The 13,879-nt window shown below is 37.9% G+C and overlaps 1 protein-coding gene across 1 annotated transcript in view; it reads right to left on the bottom strand.

Annotated features, from left to right (window-relative positions):
* Positions 1–1,035: 1,035 nt before the first annotated feature.
* LOC137284758 (uncharacterized) overlaps positions 1,036–13,879 on the bottom strand; it is a 36,911-nt gene continuing 24,067 nt past the window's right edge. The window contains exons 6-8 of the mRNA XM_067816725.1: positions 1,866–13,728; positions 1,253–1,383; positions 1,036–1,112 (exon numbers count right to left, since the gene is read on the bottom strand). Coding sequence (XP_067672826.1) covers positions 1,261–1,383; positions 1,866–13,728 — 11,986 coding nt within the window. The 3' untranslated portion in view covers positions 1,036–1,112; positions 1,253–1,260. The remainder of the gene's footprint in view (positions 1,113–1,252; positions 1,384–1,865; positions 13,729–13,879) is intronic.

The raw sequence follows: 13,879 nt of genomic DNA, 5'->3' as shown, positions 1-13,879 counted from the left end.
CATACTTGAAATGTTTTGGATTTGTGAACAAAAGTTTGTTGTCTCACTATATTCATTATGGTTTGTACCATCCAAATGTCCATATATACACAGTTATACAACTAGAAGCATCATTTAAACAAGTGTTCCTTCATTGTTTGCTGTCAGAATGAAATATCCTTCACATCTTTCACTGACATCAATCACTGTATACTAACTACTATGTACAAGTGTGAGTCACATTTTAAAACAAGTCCTCATATCTCTACATATTGACAGTCCACTTAAATTCATATACAACAAATATACATATGATAAAGAAATGTTTTGTGGATAGGTTCTACTTCATGAACAATAAATATTATAACTGCCAATGATTTGTCACATTCAAATGTCCATATTTACAAGATATGTTCATAAATCTTAAAGCCTTACTTCTACAATGTCATTCATCATTATTTCTACAAAATATCAGTACCATCAAAAGTAATTAACACATCATATTTACAGGAATCCAATATCAAGTTACTGACAGTTTGCTTTTCAAGTTTTGAGATGGACAGATTCATACATGTGGCAATATTATCACTCCATATTTACAACAAGGTTCAAACACAAAGGATTATTAAGTATGCATAATGATCTCAAACAAATGTTATGGATTTGTCAGTATTGTGGATCATTATATTCATGGTGGTTTACACTACTAAAATGTACATATTTACAACATGTATTCTGATAAGCATGACAATTCTTCACCATTAACCTGTTTTTGAAAGTCCATATTTACAGCATGTATTCAGATATCTCAATGTATTACTTCAACTACATCAGCTTTCATCAATTTGATTTGTGGATAAAAGATTGTTCTCTCACTATATTCAATATGTTTTGAACCTTCCAAATGTCCATATATACACAGTATCCAGTTATACATCTAGAAGGATCAATTGAACAAGTATTCCTTCACTGTTTGCTGTCAGATTGAAATATCCTTGACATCATCCACTGACATCAAATGAGAGTCACTTATAACAAATCATGATAACTCTACATATTGACAGTGAACCCTAAAATAGTGAATCTGTTCCTGTCGATGACAAAACTCTTAATGTTCCATGGCATCCTGAGAACTGAAAGAGAAACGAGAAGAATTAGTCTTGTGATGAACAAAGAGGTAAAGAAAATAACTGTCTAGGGATAATCTATCTGTAAATAACGCTTGGAATTAAAGTATGTTTGAGGAACATTGTGTATCTCACATTTTACTTACATAGAAAATCAACGCTTTCTAAATTTTTTTGCTAGATTCTTCTTTCTCTGTTGAACAGTTCCAGACTGCTTTTGGCCTGCACCTGCACCTGCATATTGGGAACTGTTGCTGATATCCTTCATCTTTAATTCCTGAAGAATATGCATTCATGTGTGGAATTGTAAAAATAAACAATCCTACATCATAATTATACAAAACATTCTATTATCTACTTTCAGGTTATCAAAGATGGTGACTAACAAGCATTTCTCCATTAAATCACAATATGAAAAGGAAAAACAACCCTATACAGATCTTATTCCAGACTCACTGTCATACAGAAATATTGCTGGGTGTGGCATTACACAGGAACCAAAATTACAATTGCATGAGAACCGTAAAAGTACCAGGTTCAACTGATAGTGAATACGTTTATGCTTTTGGTAAACAACTTGTGTCATGCCTGAATTTTAGTGGTTTTGCAGCTATTTTGCCAAATGAAATCTGTTTCTTAAGAAAGTCTAAACCACTTATTCTCTGGTTTGATGTTTTAAATTTTGCAACCTGTCCTCACATAATGTGAAGACTCATAACAGAATGTATAGATAAATAGGTACATGAAAAATTACTATACCTCAACAGCCTGCGTAATGAAGTGAATGGCATCACAGATATGCTCCACACAAAGGCATGGATGAATCAGTTCAGCATTAAGCTGGTCAATTTTTGATGTAAGAGCTTCTAAAGCACCTTCTGGCCACATAATGTTTTGTGTAAGTAACGGTGACAAGGGATCAGCTGGTTTTGCAAACTGAAATCGGATATATCTGAATACTGTCTTCTTCAAAGCTGACAGAAGGGCTTCTTGCAACTTCAAATCAATCATTCCAAGAACAGTGTTCATGTGTGATTCACATTCTTCAGGCATAGAGACTCGGTATGTGTCATCTAATCGGTCCAGTATAATGTCAGCCACCAGGTCTTCTACATATTCATAGAGTGATACTGACTGAGTCAAACGGATCCTTTTACAAAAGGCATCAATGTCAAGAACTCTTTGGGGAAAGAAAGAGTGCCAAGCCATCAGAAAGTCATTCAAAGTTTGCTGTTTCTGGCGACCAGACAGTGGTGCTCTTTTGAGAAGAGTGAAGGTCATTTCTAAGTAGTCAATCAATGTCTGCATATTTGATGAACTCTTCTCTCTTAAGGAAGCAATAGACTTGATGATATCTTTGTCAATGGTGTCATGGCCAACAATGTTGATGATATCTTCCAGAAGCTGCTCAGTCCTGTGTAATCTTTCATCATAAAAGCGGATCATAGGAAATTTAGATCCTATCAACAGTAATGGCATATTTACCAAGGATTCGGCCACAACTTGAACTTCAATTTGATACATATCATACTGTCTTTCTCTTCCATGTCCCAATTCTGTGTTTGGTTGAGAAAACTTTGTCATGTCAAGTAAGTCTGGCAGGGTAACAATGTGTCTTGGTGTAACGTTTTCTATAGCTGTTCCATGCAGATTTGCAATTCTGTTATTTAGTTTCAGGAAACTGGTTGACAGGTGATCCAGTGACAAACTCACAATAACAGAATCTGTCAAAAATTGGTTCTGAATAGACTGCAAAGCCTTTAAAACTTGTATAATAAGTGCAGATGGTTTTGTCATGATGCATGTTTCAAGAGGACCTCTTATGTGCACCCTAGGCATGTCTGATATGAATTCATTGTAGTGTTTCAACAAGTGAATTTCTTCTCTCAGTTGATTCCAAGACTGCTTGAAGGTCTCGAATGTTTTCATCAGATCTGACTTCTCACAAGATTTGGCTTCTTTCTGACACATATGAATAAAGTCTTCAACAGTTCTGCATTCCACAACTCTTGAGTTATTACTTGAGTGTCGTATGGTACACATATGCCATTGTATAAGTGGAATAAGATGTTTCAGCAAAGACAGAGCATTCTTCTTTTCAAACACTAAAGCCATAATTGGAAACTTTTCAGTTTTTTGTTGAATGACAAATTCCCTTTCCATATTTTCAATACTGGGTGACACATTTTCTCTCATCAACCTTGGCAACCTTTCACTCATATTGTCTTCTTCCGAAGCCTCTGCTAATATCATCTCCCAAGATGAGGCAGAGCTATCTGGGTTGGATTTTTGGAAACATCTTACTTCCCCTTGTGTAATGCCAAACCTTCGGACTATAATCTTATTGAAATAGTCACTGAAGCTATCTTCAAAAGTTACTCTGTCCTCTGGCTCACAAAACTGAGATGTACTGAGAACCCAAAAAGACATCCCATCTTTCACTGTGAAATTCAAAAGTTTACCAAGTTGTGCATTTCCCATTTCTGCCATAACAGACAGAGCATCCCAATGACATTGTAGATGCTTGGTGATGTAATGTACTACATCTACCTCCTCTGGGATATTCAGTATCTTTGAGAGATCTGAAGTGGTAGTAAAGCCAAGAGCTAATGACATAGCAAGGCACCCATGAACAGCCATCTGTAAAAGACGAAATGCTGCAGGTGACAAAGTACCTACGGAGAGAAACTCATTTCTCACACAACTGCTGTCAATGTAGATGTATCCCTGCTTTCTTGAAGACATCAGAGGCAACAGACCTGACAACTCCACATTTTCCTTATTTGATTCAAAATTCTCCTGACAGCCATGGCAGACTGAGACATCTTCACTGGCATGAAACACAGTGGTCAAACCACACTTACACCTAAAGGAAAGGCAGTCTTTCAATTTGTCTTTTATATATGCAAATTTGCTCAAATGCAAACTGCTCTCATCATATCCCCCGCCTGGGATGTACAATGTTGATATTTGTTCTGGTTTCATTAGAAGTCTCAACCACAAAGGGGCAGTGTTGCTGATTTGGTTTTCAGTAGGATTGAAGGCAAGCACTGTGCAGGTTAGATGAAGAATCCAGATTACGAGATGTTGGTCTCTGGCTGATTTATGTCTATCCATCTGCAGAAGTGGGAATTTAAATTCATCACATGTGCACAAAGCCTCCAGCATTTTTACCTGGTTTTTATGAATGCCTCCTTTTGATAAGTCACAGAACATCTTTGCCCTTTCTGTTCTTTCACTGTCTGTCAGAGGGTTAATAGTCTTTACCAGGTATATGTGTTGGAGGGCAACACCAAACATGCAGTAGGTGAACTGAGGATTTGTTCTTGCAGCATGAAGTGCACTGATTACTTTACTCTTGTCCTTAGGTAATGCAAAATAACCATCAGAAACAGAAAGAAATTTATCTGACCAAGTCATTTGCATTGGACATAGTTCAAGTGCTACCAGTCTATCACCATCTGCAATTTTCACTTCACTAGTAAACAGGAGATGTTGTGAGTGAGAATATAGTGTATCCTCAAATGTCTTCAATCCATCATGTTGGGAAAGTGCCTTGACAAAGTAGTTCTGCAAGGCTTTAGTTCTGATATTCCTGGTAGAATTGCTATCATCTGAATCCAACTGCAGGATGCCATTCACCCTCTGTAGGACATGGATTGCAACAGTCTCTTCATTTTGTATGCCACATGCTAACCTTGATAGACAGGTCTTTAAATAAGCCAATGCTGTAATATGTTTCAGTGAAAGTCCTTCACATTTGTACATTTCATCACACTTTAACATGGTGTCAAGGTTGTCATCCTCTAACTCCAACCCCTCTTGTGTAAAATGTTTCTCAATGACATCCAAGCAAAGACATGCTAACTGTGAGTCTGGTTGACCTTTCTCATGGAATTCAATAATGCATCTGTCCAGATTTTGTAGTACAGGGTATTGGAGAAGGTCATCATTGATCAAATCACATTCTTGCATTTCTGTCATCAGAATTTGACAAAGTGTTGGACCAAAATAGTTTAAGGTACTTTGAAAAATTGTCAAATCTTTAAGTACCTCAAGTCCAAAACCAACTACAGATGTTTCAGGATCAGTGGCATGACATATGCTTATGTAACATGCAAAGAAATGTTGCAATGCTTCTGTAGGAACTAATTTGTCTTCATTCAGTTTGTGTACTACTTCAAGAATCTTCTTAAATACAACATCACTTTCAACCTGGTTTGATTCCAGTGCATGTCCTATTTCAACAAGATGTCTTCTATCTGTGTTGTGTGGAACAGACACAAGCAATGCAAATTCATTACACATCCGTAATGACTGAAACACTTTGGACTCTAAAGATACTTCACTAGCCAAAGACAAAACAAGACCAACTCCTCCTATCCATGACTGGAATGCTGAGGTCTCAAACAGCTTTTCTGTGGGAATTAGTTTCTGACAAGCAAATGTAACCAAGTTAGTACTGGTGTCTTGCTCAGATTCTGGTAAAACAGTGTGGTTGTGTTCAGTACTCATAATATCAGACTGTGGCTTGACATATGAAGAGCAAGTTTCAGAGACAGAATTTTCAACGGCTTCAACATCCTGATGTTCGTTGTTTTCTTGATATGTAGTATTTTCACCACTGGTTTCAACATCTACATCATCTATGATTTCCAAGTCACCAGCTGATCTCTCTTCAGTGTGAGTCTCTAGTGAGGCTTGGGTGTCTGATGAAGAATGTTTGTCTGCAGCTGAACTTGGACACAACATGTGCACTGGCTCCAAAGTTTGAAGGACATCATTCACACTCACTTCACTTATACTCAAACAAGCATCCACAAGTCTCAACTCTGCTTCTATTTTATTCAAATGAAGCCAATGTGTAACATGTAAACTTGTCACTGCTGCTTCAAATGGTAGTCCATCTACTTGAATTCTTGTTAAAAATGACCATTCTACAACCCTGAGTTTCACACTTTCTTCCATATCAGTGTTGACATTTGAATACATAATGGTTATGAAGTCATGGAGGTAATCACTGAAATGTTGTTCTCCATACGAATATTCAAACAATTCAAGAGCTATGTCATAAACTTGGTTTTGAAGTCTGCTACTGATTTCTTTCATGAGATTTTCTTCAATGTCATCAATTTCCATGCCTGGGTAATCCATAGCAAGTGTTTCTGTACACAATTCTTTGAGGCTTTCAATCCTTTCAATAAAGATTTTGCTGAAAGGACACACGAGTATTAGAGCTGGATCTGTGAGTGGGTAAGACTCTGGTCCCTGTGGGTGAGGCACATCACTAATGTCTAAAATTGATAAAGTTGAAACAAGCTGCCTCCAGCATTCTGACTTTTTTCCTTGAAACTCCACTTGTCCAATAGCACAATCCCAAGCATTTGCTGCCTCGAGCTTATAGACCATTGCTGCCAGTGGGTATTTCATACATTCCATTAGTTCGTTCTCAAGTGCACCATGCAATGTTAGACTTGTGTAAAGTTTCAGCTGATCACATGCCACAAGGACTTGCCAGTTCTCTGTTTCAGATTGGTTGAATTGTGTTTCAAGAGTAGAAAACACTTCTCCTTCTATGAATTCCATGAGATGTGAATTGGTAGAAATGTTCTCAATTAGGCTTCTAAGACTTGTCAAACTCCTTGCATGGCTGTGGTATTTTATCAAAGTGAACGACCAAAAGAGATAGTGACCTAGTGGTACCATGTGCTTCAGTTCATTGACCAGTTCAAGTTTTTGTTTCAACAGAAATTCAGTTAAGGGAATTTTCTTGGGCTCAAGTGTATCAACAACTGTCAAATTCCATCCACTGAGATAGTTCAGAAGACTAAATGATTCATCAGAATCATTTCTGTCCATATGAAGTATAACAAACACATACTTCTCTTTGCCTGGCACATTTTCACATTTGTATTCACCTAGTTCCTTTTCAATAAGTGACTTCATCAAAAGAATGTTGTCTCTATCACAGCTTGTTAAGCATTGTACAATCAGAAATTTCTTTTCAGGGAGACACCAAAAAGCATGTAGCCTAGCTGACAAATGTTTCTCAGACTTGAAAGAGCTCAATTTCTCAACTTGGCACTCTTCAGAAGACACGTCCAGACATGAAAGAATATTGACATGAACATTGGTATGACTGAAAATCATTTCCTTGCCTTTCTGTATGTTTGTTTCAGAAGTTGATAGAGCATAATCAACAAATGTCTGAAGTCCCCCGTGTATAGGCAGCCTGTAGTAATAATCCTGCCATTTTGATACTTCATAAGGTTCCTCACTGTACTTTTGACTTAGCTGAAGGCGAACTATTCCCTCTGGTGTGCAAGCTCTTATCAGAAACATCTTACAGTTGTCAACTATGGTTTCATGGTCAGTGTTTGTTTTGCAGTGTGAAAAATAATAATGGACCAAAGAAGCAATCAAGTCAGGGCTATCAAAGGGTATCAGGTCACTTCTTCTGAATTTATGACCTGTAACTTTTGTGACACAAGTCATCCATGTCTCCAATTCTTCAGCAACAATTTTTTCCTTATCTGTCAATATATCTGAAAGCCGGATACACTGTTTTTCAAATCTGTTCAGAAATGGTGGATCTGACAAGTCAAGTTTGTTTTCTTCAACCAAAACAATGCACCGGAAATCTTCATGAACATGACAAACTGGGTTGCTGTAGGCTCCATGAGCAACTCTGCATGTTTTCTTTAAGCCAACTTTTGAGTAGTTTTGGTTTAACATGTCATACAGGCTCCCATAAATACTATCAAGGTCTTTCAATATCAAAACCACCCCCTGTTCCATGCACAGTATTATTTTGCTGAGAATGCGATAGCTGTAGTCATCATTAAGATCTTCATCAAAATGGCTTCCTAAAATTGTGACATGTTGACGTTCACTTTGCCTTAGTAAGTCTTCAACAATGCTCAGAGCGGATTCCCCTCTTGTCACCAAAAGCAAGTGACGAGCTGATCTGTCTTCAATGTTCTCCTGGACTAATTCAAGGGTGGAGGGTAACACAAGTTCATCAGAAACAGTTCCATTGCTTAGTATCACACCTAGGTGCTCTTTGAACACTGCTATAACAGACTGAACTTCTGATGAAAGACCTCCAAAGTTGCGAAGTAACCCTCTCACAACCAGATCAACTTTCATTTGGTCATCATTAAAATGTTCTACTGTCACTGTTTTGAATTTTCGAGAAACATACTTTACTAGAGAGTAGTAATCTCGAAGGCCATGAAAGTTTTTGAAACGCTGGTCATTGACATATTGGAAATAGGCATCAGCTATTGCTTTTATGAGTGCTTCATCTGTTTGATTACTGCTGCTGTTATCATTTAGATGTAACAGACTCCCTACTTCATCACCATCTTTAAGAGTTGCCTCACTGATAGACAGCCCTGTATGATAGAGTTCAGTTGCATCCATATCTGGCCTAGACAGATGGATAGCTCTGTTCATTTTTGCTGCGTCAAGAGCCCAGTTGGATATACCAACAACTGCAACATTTGGGACCTCACCATGCCCAGGTTCCAGCCGACTGTGAAGAACTTTCAATGGGTTAAATTTTGATGTTTCTGCCAAACCAATTTCATCTAGAACAACTACAGGAAGAACATTTTCCTCTTTAGTTGACTCCCTAAAACGTTCTGCTTTCTCAAAAACCTTGATGATGCCATCTGAGGTAGATGACTCTGATCCTTGAAAGGCTACACAGTACAACTGGGGTAACCTCTGGAAATATGGATCAGTTGAATCAGGGCCTCGTAAATTGCTTTTGATCAACTGCAATGACAGTGACTTGCTACAGCCTGGTTTTCCAACAATGAAAACTGGAATTCTATTAAGAATGCTTATCATGATAACAAACACATTTTCTTGTAGTGCTGTGTTTTTAGCAATCCCATCAGGCATTTCCATTCTCTCTATAATATCTCTTTGCTCTTCATGTATTATCTTGAAGATCTCTGTCTCACTTTCACTGTCTCCATGTCTTTCAAAGACTCTTGACAGGTTCTCCCTGTATGCTTTCCTACTAGAGGTATCAGGCAGTCTTGAGTGATAGACATGAGCTAATGCCAAAATCACTGCCTTAATTTCATATTTTCTGTCTTGAGGCAACGATCTATTCATGAGTTCAGACTTCATTTTAAGTGTTTCTTGAAACCACTTTATAAGATTTCTACATCTGTTGACATCTCGTAGGCTCACACAGGAAGCAGTCTGTTCCTTTTTTCTGATGAATTCTTGTGACATTGTCAGAAGTTCCACAAGGCAAGAGAGAAGGTGTTTTGAAACTGCATTATTAATCATTCGTCTAATGTAGGACTCTTCATCGGTTTTGCTGAGGCTACCGTAGTCCCATATGTAGTCAATCATACTTTCTGGGAGTGGATTCACCCTGTACACAAGCTTTGACTGCTCATCAGGTAAAACTTTGTTATCCAAACCGGCAGTGAAAATACTCTCTTCAGTTCTCAGTTTGTAAGGATTGCAGGCAGCCATTACTATAAGATTGGGCGCCAAAATGTTTCCTTGGCAGCAGTGATGACATATGATATCATTAATCAACCCAAGATGATTGCAAGTGTTGATTTCATCCAGAAACACCCACACACTTTCATTCATGTTGGACAAAGCAATGGCATTACGTTTGAGCACAAAATCAACTATATCAGACTCTTCAACCCCAGCATGGATGTTCTGTACACTGAAAAGCACACCACAAATTTTGGACAGATAATGAATCAGACTTGTTTTGCCACATCCTGTATCACCCATGAGTATCACAGGAATATGTGCACGCACTCGAAGAACAATCAATACCATTTTCAACAGATTATCTGGTGTCAATGCATACATTTCATCTATTTTGTTCAACTCTTCTTGTGGAATGCACGCTTGTTTGGACCGTGCAACATGCTGCAGTATCTTTTGCAATTCAGTTTGAGGCAAATCAGAGAACTCTGGCATTTTCCTTCCTATTTGAGTTTCGAATAACTTTCTGACACTAGCTTGTACCATCTGTTTTGACCTGTACAGAGCTGAAAGTGTCTGGATGTCTTGATTATGAAAGACAACAATCAAGTGATTGCTTTGACACCACTGAATCATACTGTCTACACGTTGTGTCGTTGCTTTTGCCGATGCCAATGTTGTTGCCATTTGCTGTTTGTCACTGACTTTGTCCCCACTGGCATTTTGTCTGCTAGATTGCATTGACCTTGCAGCAAATTCTTTAGACATTTCAAGCAAAGCTTTCAATACCTGGGTTTTCACATCATTTACCTGATGTGTTCCAAGCATACCAGCTACAGTCTGTGTCCGAAAGAAATGACTGCATGAAAATTTCTTTAACTGATCTGCCAAAAGATTTAACAAAACTTGCACAATTGTGAAAGACAGATCTGTGTCATAGGAGAAATAGCATCTCAATAGTTCTTGGCAGCGTTGTTCATTCAGTGGTTTACACTGTTTTTCACCACTGAAGTACAAATCAACAACATCAATTTCCCCATTTTTGTACACATTTAGGAAATTACAAACAACTTGAACGGGACTACAGATTTCCTGACTGACACAGAAATTGTCATAGTTTTGCCATCTCACATGTTCTCGATTAAAGAATGTGATAGTCTGAAGTGAATTTCTCAAAACACAATCAATTGTATTTGCAATTTCAATGTAAATGTGACTTGTCACCAAGGTGAACAATTCAGATTTATGAGAAATAGTCTTTAGAACAATGAGCTGAAAGAGCAGCTTTTCTAAGTCAAAAGGTCTTGTTATCAAACCAATATCAAGGTGGAGAACATGAGATGGTGACAAATCAAGACATCTTAACTTTCTGATAATTTCTGGTGGTGTAACATCCCCACTGAGGTGTAAAGTACTGATGTCCAGATTCTGTGTGTGAGCTCTTTCTTGTATTGTTTCTGATTTCCCTTGACCAGGAAGGTCGGAAGTGACAGTAACAACATTTGGGAACAGATTTTGCAGACATGTTTCCATTGATGATTCTGACAATGGCTGCACCTGATTCACACTATCTCCAAAATTATCCAGAAATGGATGATGAGAACCTTCACAAATCACTGCCATTAAGACATTGCTGTGTGCTAGACTTTTCAAGCTCTCAACAAGCAGAAACTGGACATCACTGGATAGCTTCTCAACAGACACAATAACAAACAGCTGTGGATTTGTTAGGTTTTGGGATCCATGACATCTGTTTAATAGAAGTTCGATATCTTCCCACTGGGTATCTTCCTGGCAAAAGAGAAGTTGATGAGGGAGGGGAATGTGTCCTGTAGTGTTGAGATATAGTGCAAGCACTGTTGGAATAATCATACTGCTGTTTTCATCCAAACTAGCAACAAAAATATTTCCAGGACGAACAGCATCAGCCATCCGGACTGGCTGCTTTGGTCCACACATGTTATTGGGAAATGGTATTTTCTGGTAAGTCAGTTCTGAAAGTACTTTATCTAAGGTTATCCCAACTGTCTCTAAACCAAAAGTATCCTGTTGGTTTGTCACATCCAATGAGGCACATACTGTCTGGTAGGTCATTCTAGCAGAATTTAGACTTACTGCTTGGCATCCAGTATAGAAAAGCAAATTCCTTGTCATAGTTTCATCTTTCCCTTCTTGTAAGTACAAGTGAATTGTTCTTAATTGTTCCGGATAGAAAAAATTCAGCCAGTAATGAGTTCGTCTGCTATCAGACAGAGCATTCTGCCAGACGGTTAAGGTTGTTTCAAGATCCTTGCGGTGGGCCTCAAGATGACTGCTGTCAAGTCCCCCTTTCAACAAACCCCTGCAATCTGGATAACCTGAATGGCGCAGTCTGTCTAGTATGTTAGCTATACAGATTGCCTCATCCACTTTAATAATAAATGATTCATATTCCATTTGGACTTTGTCCTTCTGATGTCCAAGAGTTTTTCTCTTTGATTCAGTATTCACCATCAGTAATACTCTGCTCCTGAGATCATTCAAATCAGCTCTGGTATGTGTTGTATGCACCCCATGACTTTTGTATGACAGCTTTACACTGCATCCCTTTTTGTCTAACTTGAAAGCAAATTTTGCACCTTCCTTCAATGTGTTTTTCACAACATCCTTTGTCATTTCTCCTCTGTTGGCAACATTTTTTAACAGAGTTCTAAGGCCATGCAAATGAGTCTTGCAAATATTGACCTTTACTGCTAGTTTTTCAACCTGAGAATCATTTACTGATTTATTCAGAACTGCCAGTACTTGAAGTACTGTCTTCTTTGATCCTGAATGCATCATGGGACTAAGGAATCTTTTCACAGCTATCAATGCAGAAACTGTTGACTCTTGAATTGATTGCTCTGAGTGCTCCTCAACAGCATCAATAAGATTACGCAAATCATCCATTGGTTTATCCTTTAAGAAGTCTATCAAACCTTTTGCTGATGACAGTTCCTTGAGAACATGCTGGAGATCTTCTGTAACTAATGCTTCAATATCGTCTAACACATTTCTTATATGACGTAGCTGATACAAAGAAATAAGATCAAAATTCTCATCTTTGAGTGCTGAAAATGCATGTACTGTCTCAGTAAATGACTCATCTTCTGCAGCATTATGTTGAAGAATAGACATTACTTTGCTGATCACTTGTAACTTCTTGCTATACTGTGAGTAGGCTCGAACTACTTCAAAAGCATGCACTATCCACTTGGGAAAGGTACATGTGAAACTTATTTCAGCAAGCCTGATTTCTTCTGTGATATCTTTTGTCTCTACAATAATTAGGAGACGACCTAAATGTGCATCCTCTTCCTTCAATAGAGGATCCCAGATTTTCTTATAGTCCCTCAGTCCATCCTCAACAAGCATAGCACATATTCTAAGTGTTTCCTCAGGTATTTCAGAAACTCTTGTGTTTCCAAACATAAAACAAATATCCTCCTCTGGATCTGCTGCTGTGTCTGTTTGTGAAACATCCATCTTGGATAACAATTCTTTTGTTAATTCCATGCATGTTTGCCAATAGATGGCAGACTGAACTGCTGTTGTCATTTTTTCTGAGTGTGTAAGGAAACTTCTAAATGGATCCCAGTGTGTTTTATCTAAAATACATTCCACTGGCAAATCACCTTGTTGAAATTGAGATATTTTCATCTTAAGGATATCCTGAGCAAGAGATAAATCTGGGACATAAATGCCATTGAAAGAGCTGATCCTTTTCAGTACAGTGGTCAGCAATTTCTTATCTCCTTCAGCAACAGTAATTGCTTTCATGAGCTTATTTAGTTCACCTCTCACTGCTTCATAGTCAGTATTTGAACTTGAGGATACTAGAATCTCACAAAACCCACAAATGAGACCATCACTGCCATCTGTAAGTTTTCTCAAGAACTTCACTGCAAGTGTTTTATTTTCTAGCTTGGCCTTGAATGTTGTTCCTATTTTCTTGGCTCTCTGTGCAAGCTGATTTTGCATTATCCTTTTCTGGAATTCACCTTTGATGTTGAAAACCAATCTCCAAAACTGCCAGTTCTGTAGCATCAACATCAAGGCATCATTATCATCAGGACATTCCTGGAGGCCTGAGTAATTTACAGCCAAAGTGATTACTCTAGCATGTAAGCTGAAAGAAATGAATAGAACTTTATTTGGTGCATCTCTAGAATATTGTTCTTGAATTATGTGAAAGTATATTAATTTAAAAACCCTTAATGAATCAATCAACTTTGTGGATGACATTTTTCTGTTTATCATGTTTATTTCACATCGTGATG

The sequence above is a fragment of the Haliotis asinina genome, chromosome 5 (genome assembly GCF_037392515.1).
Source record: "Haliotis asinina isolate JCU_RB_2024 chromosome 5, JCU_Hal_asi_v2, whole genome shotgun sequence".
NCBI classification, from domain to species: Eukaryota; Metazoa; Mollusca; class Gastropoda; order Lepetellida; family Haliotidae; genus Haliotis; species Haliotis asinina.
The sequence above is the reverse complement of the archived record's forward strand: the minus strand, read 5'-3'. Positions and strand labels throughout refer to the sequence as shown.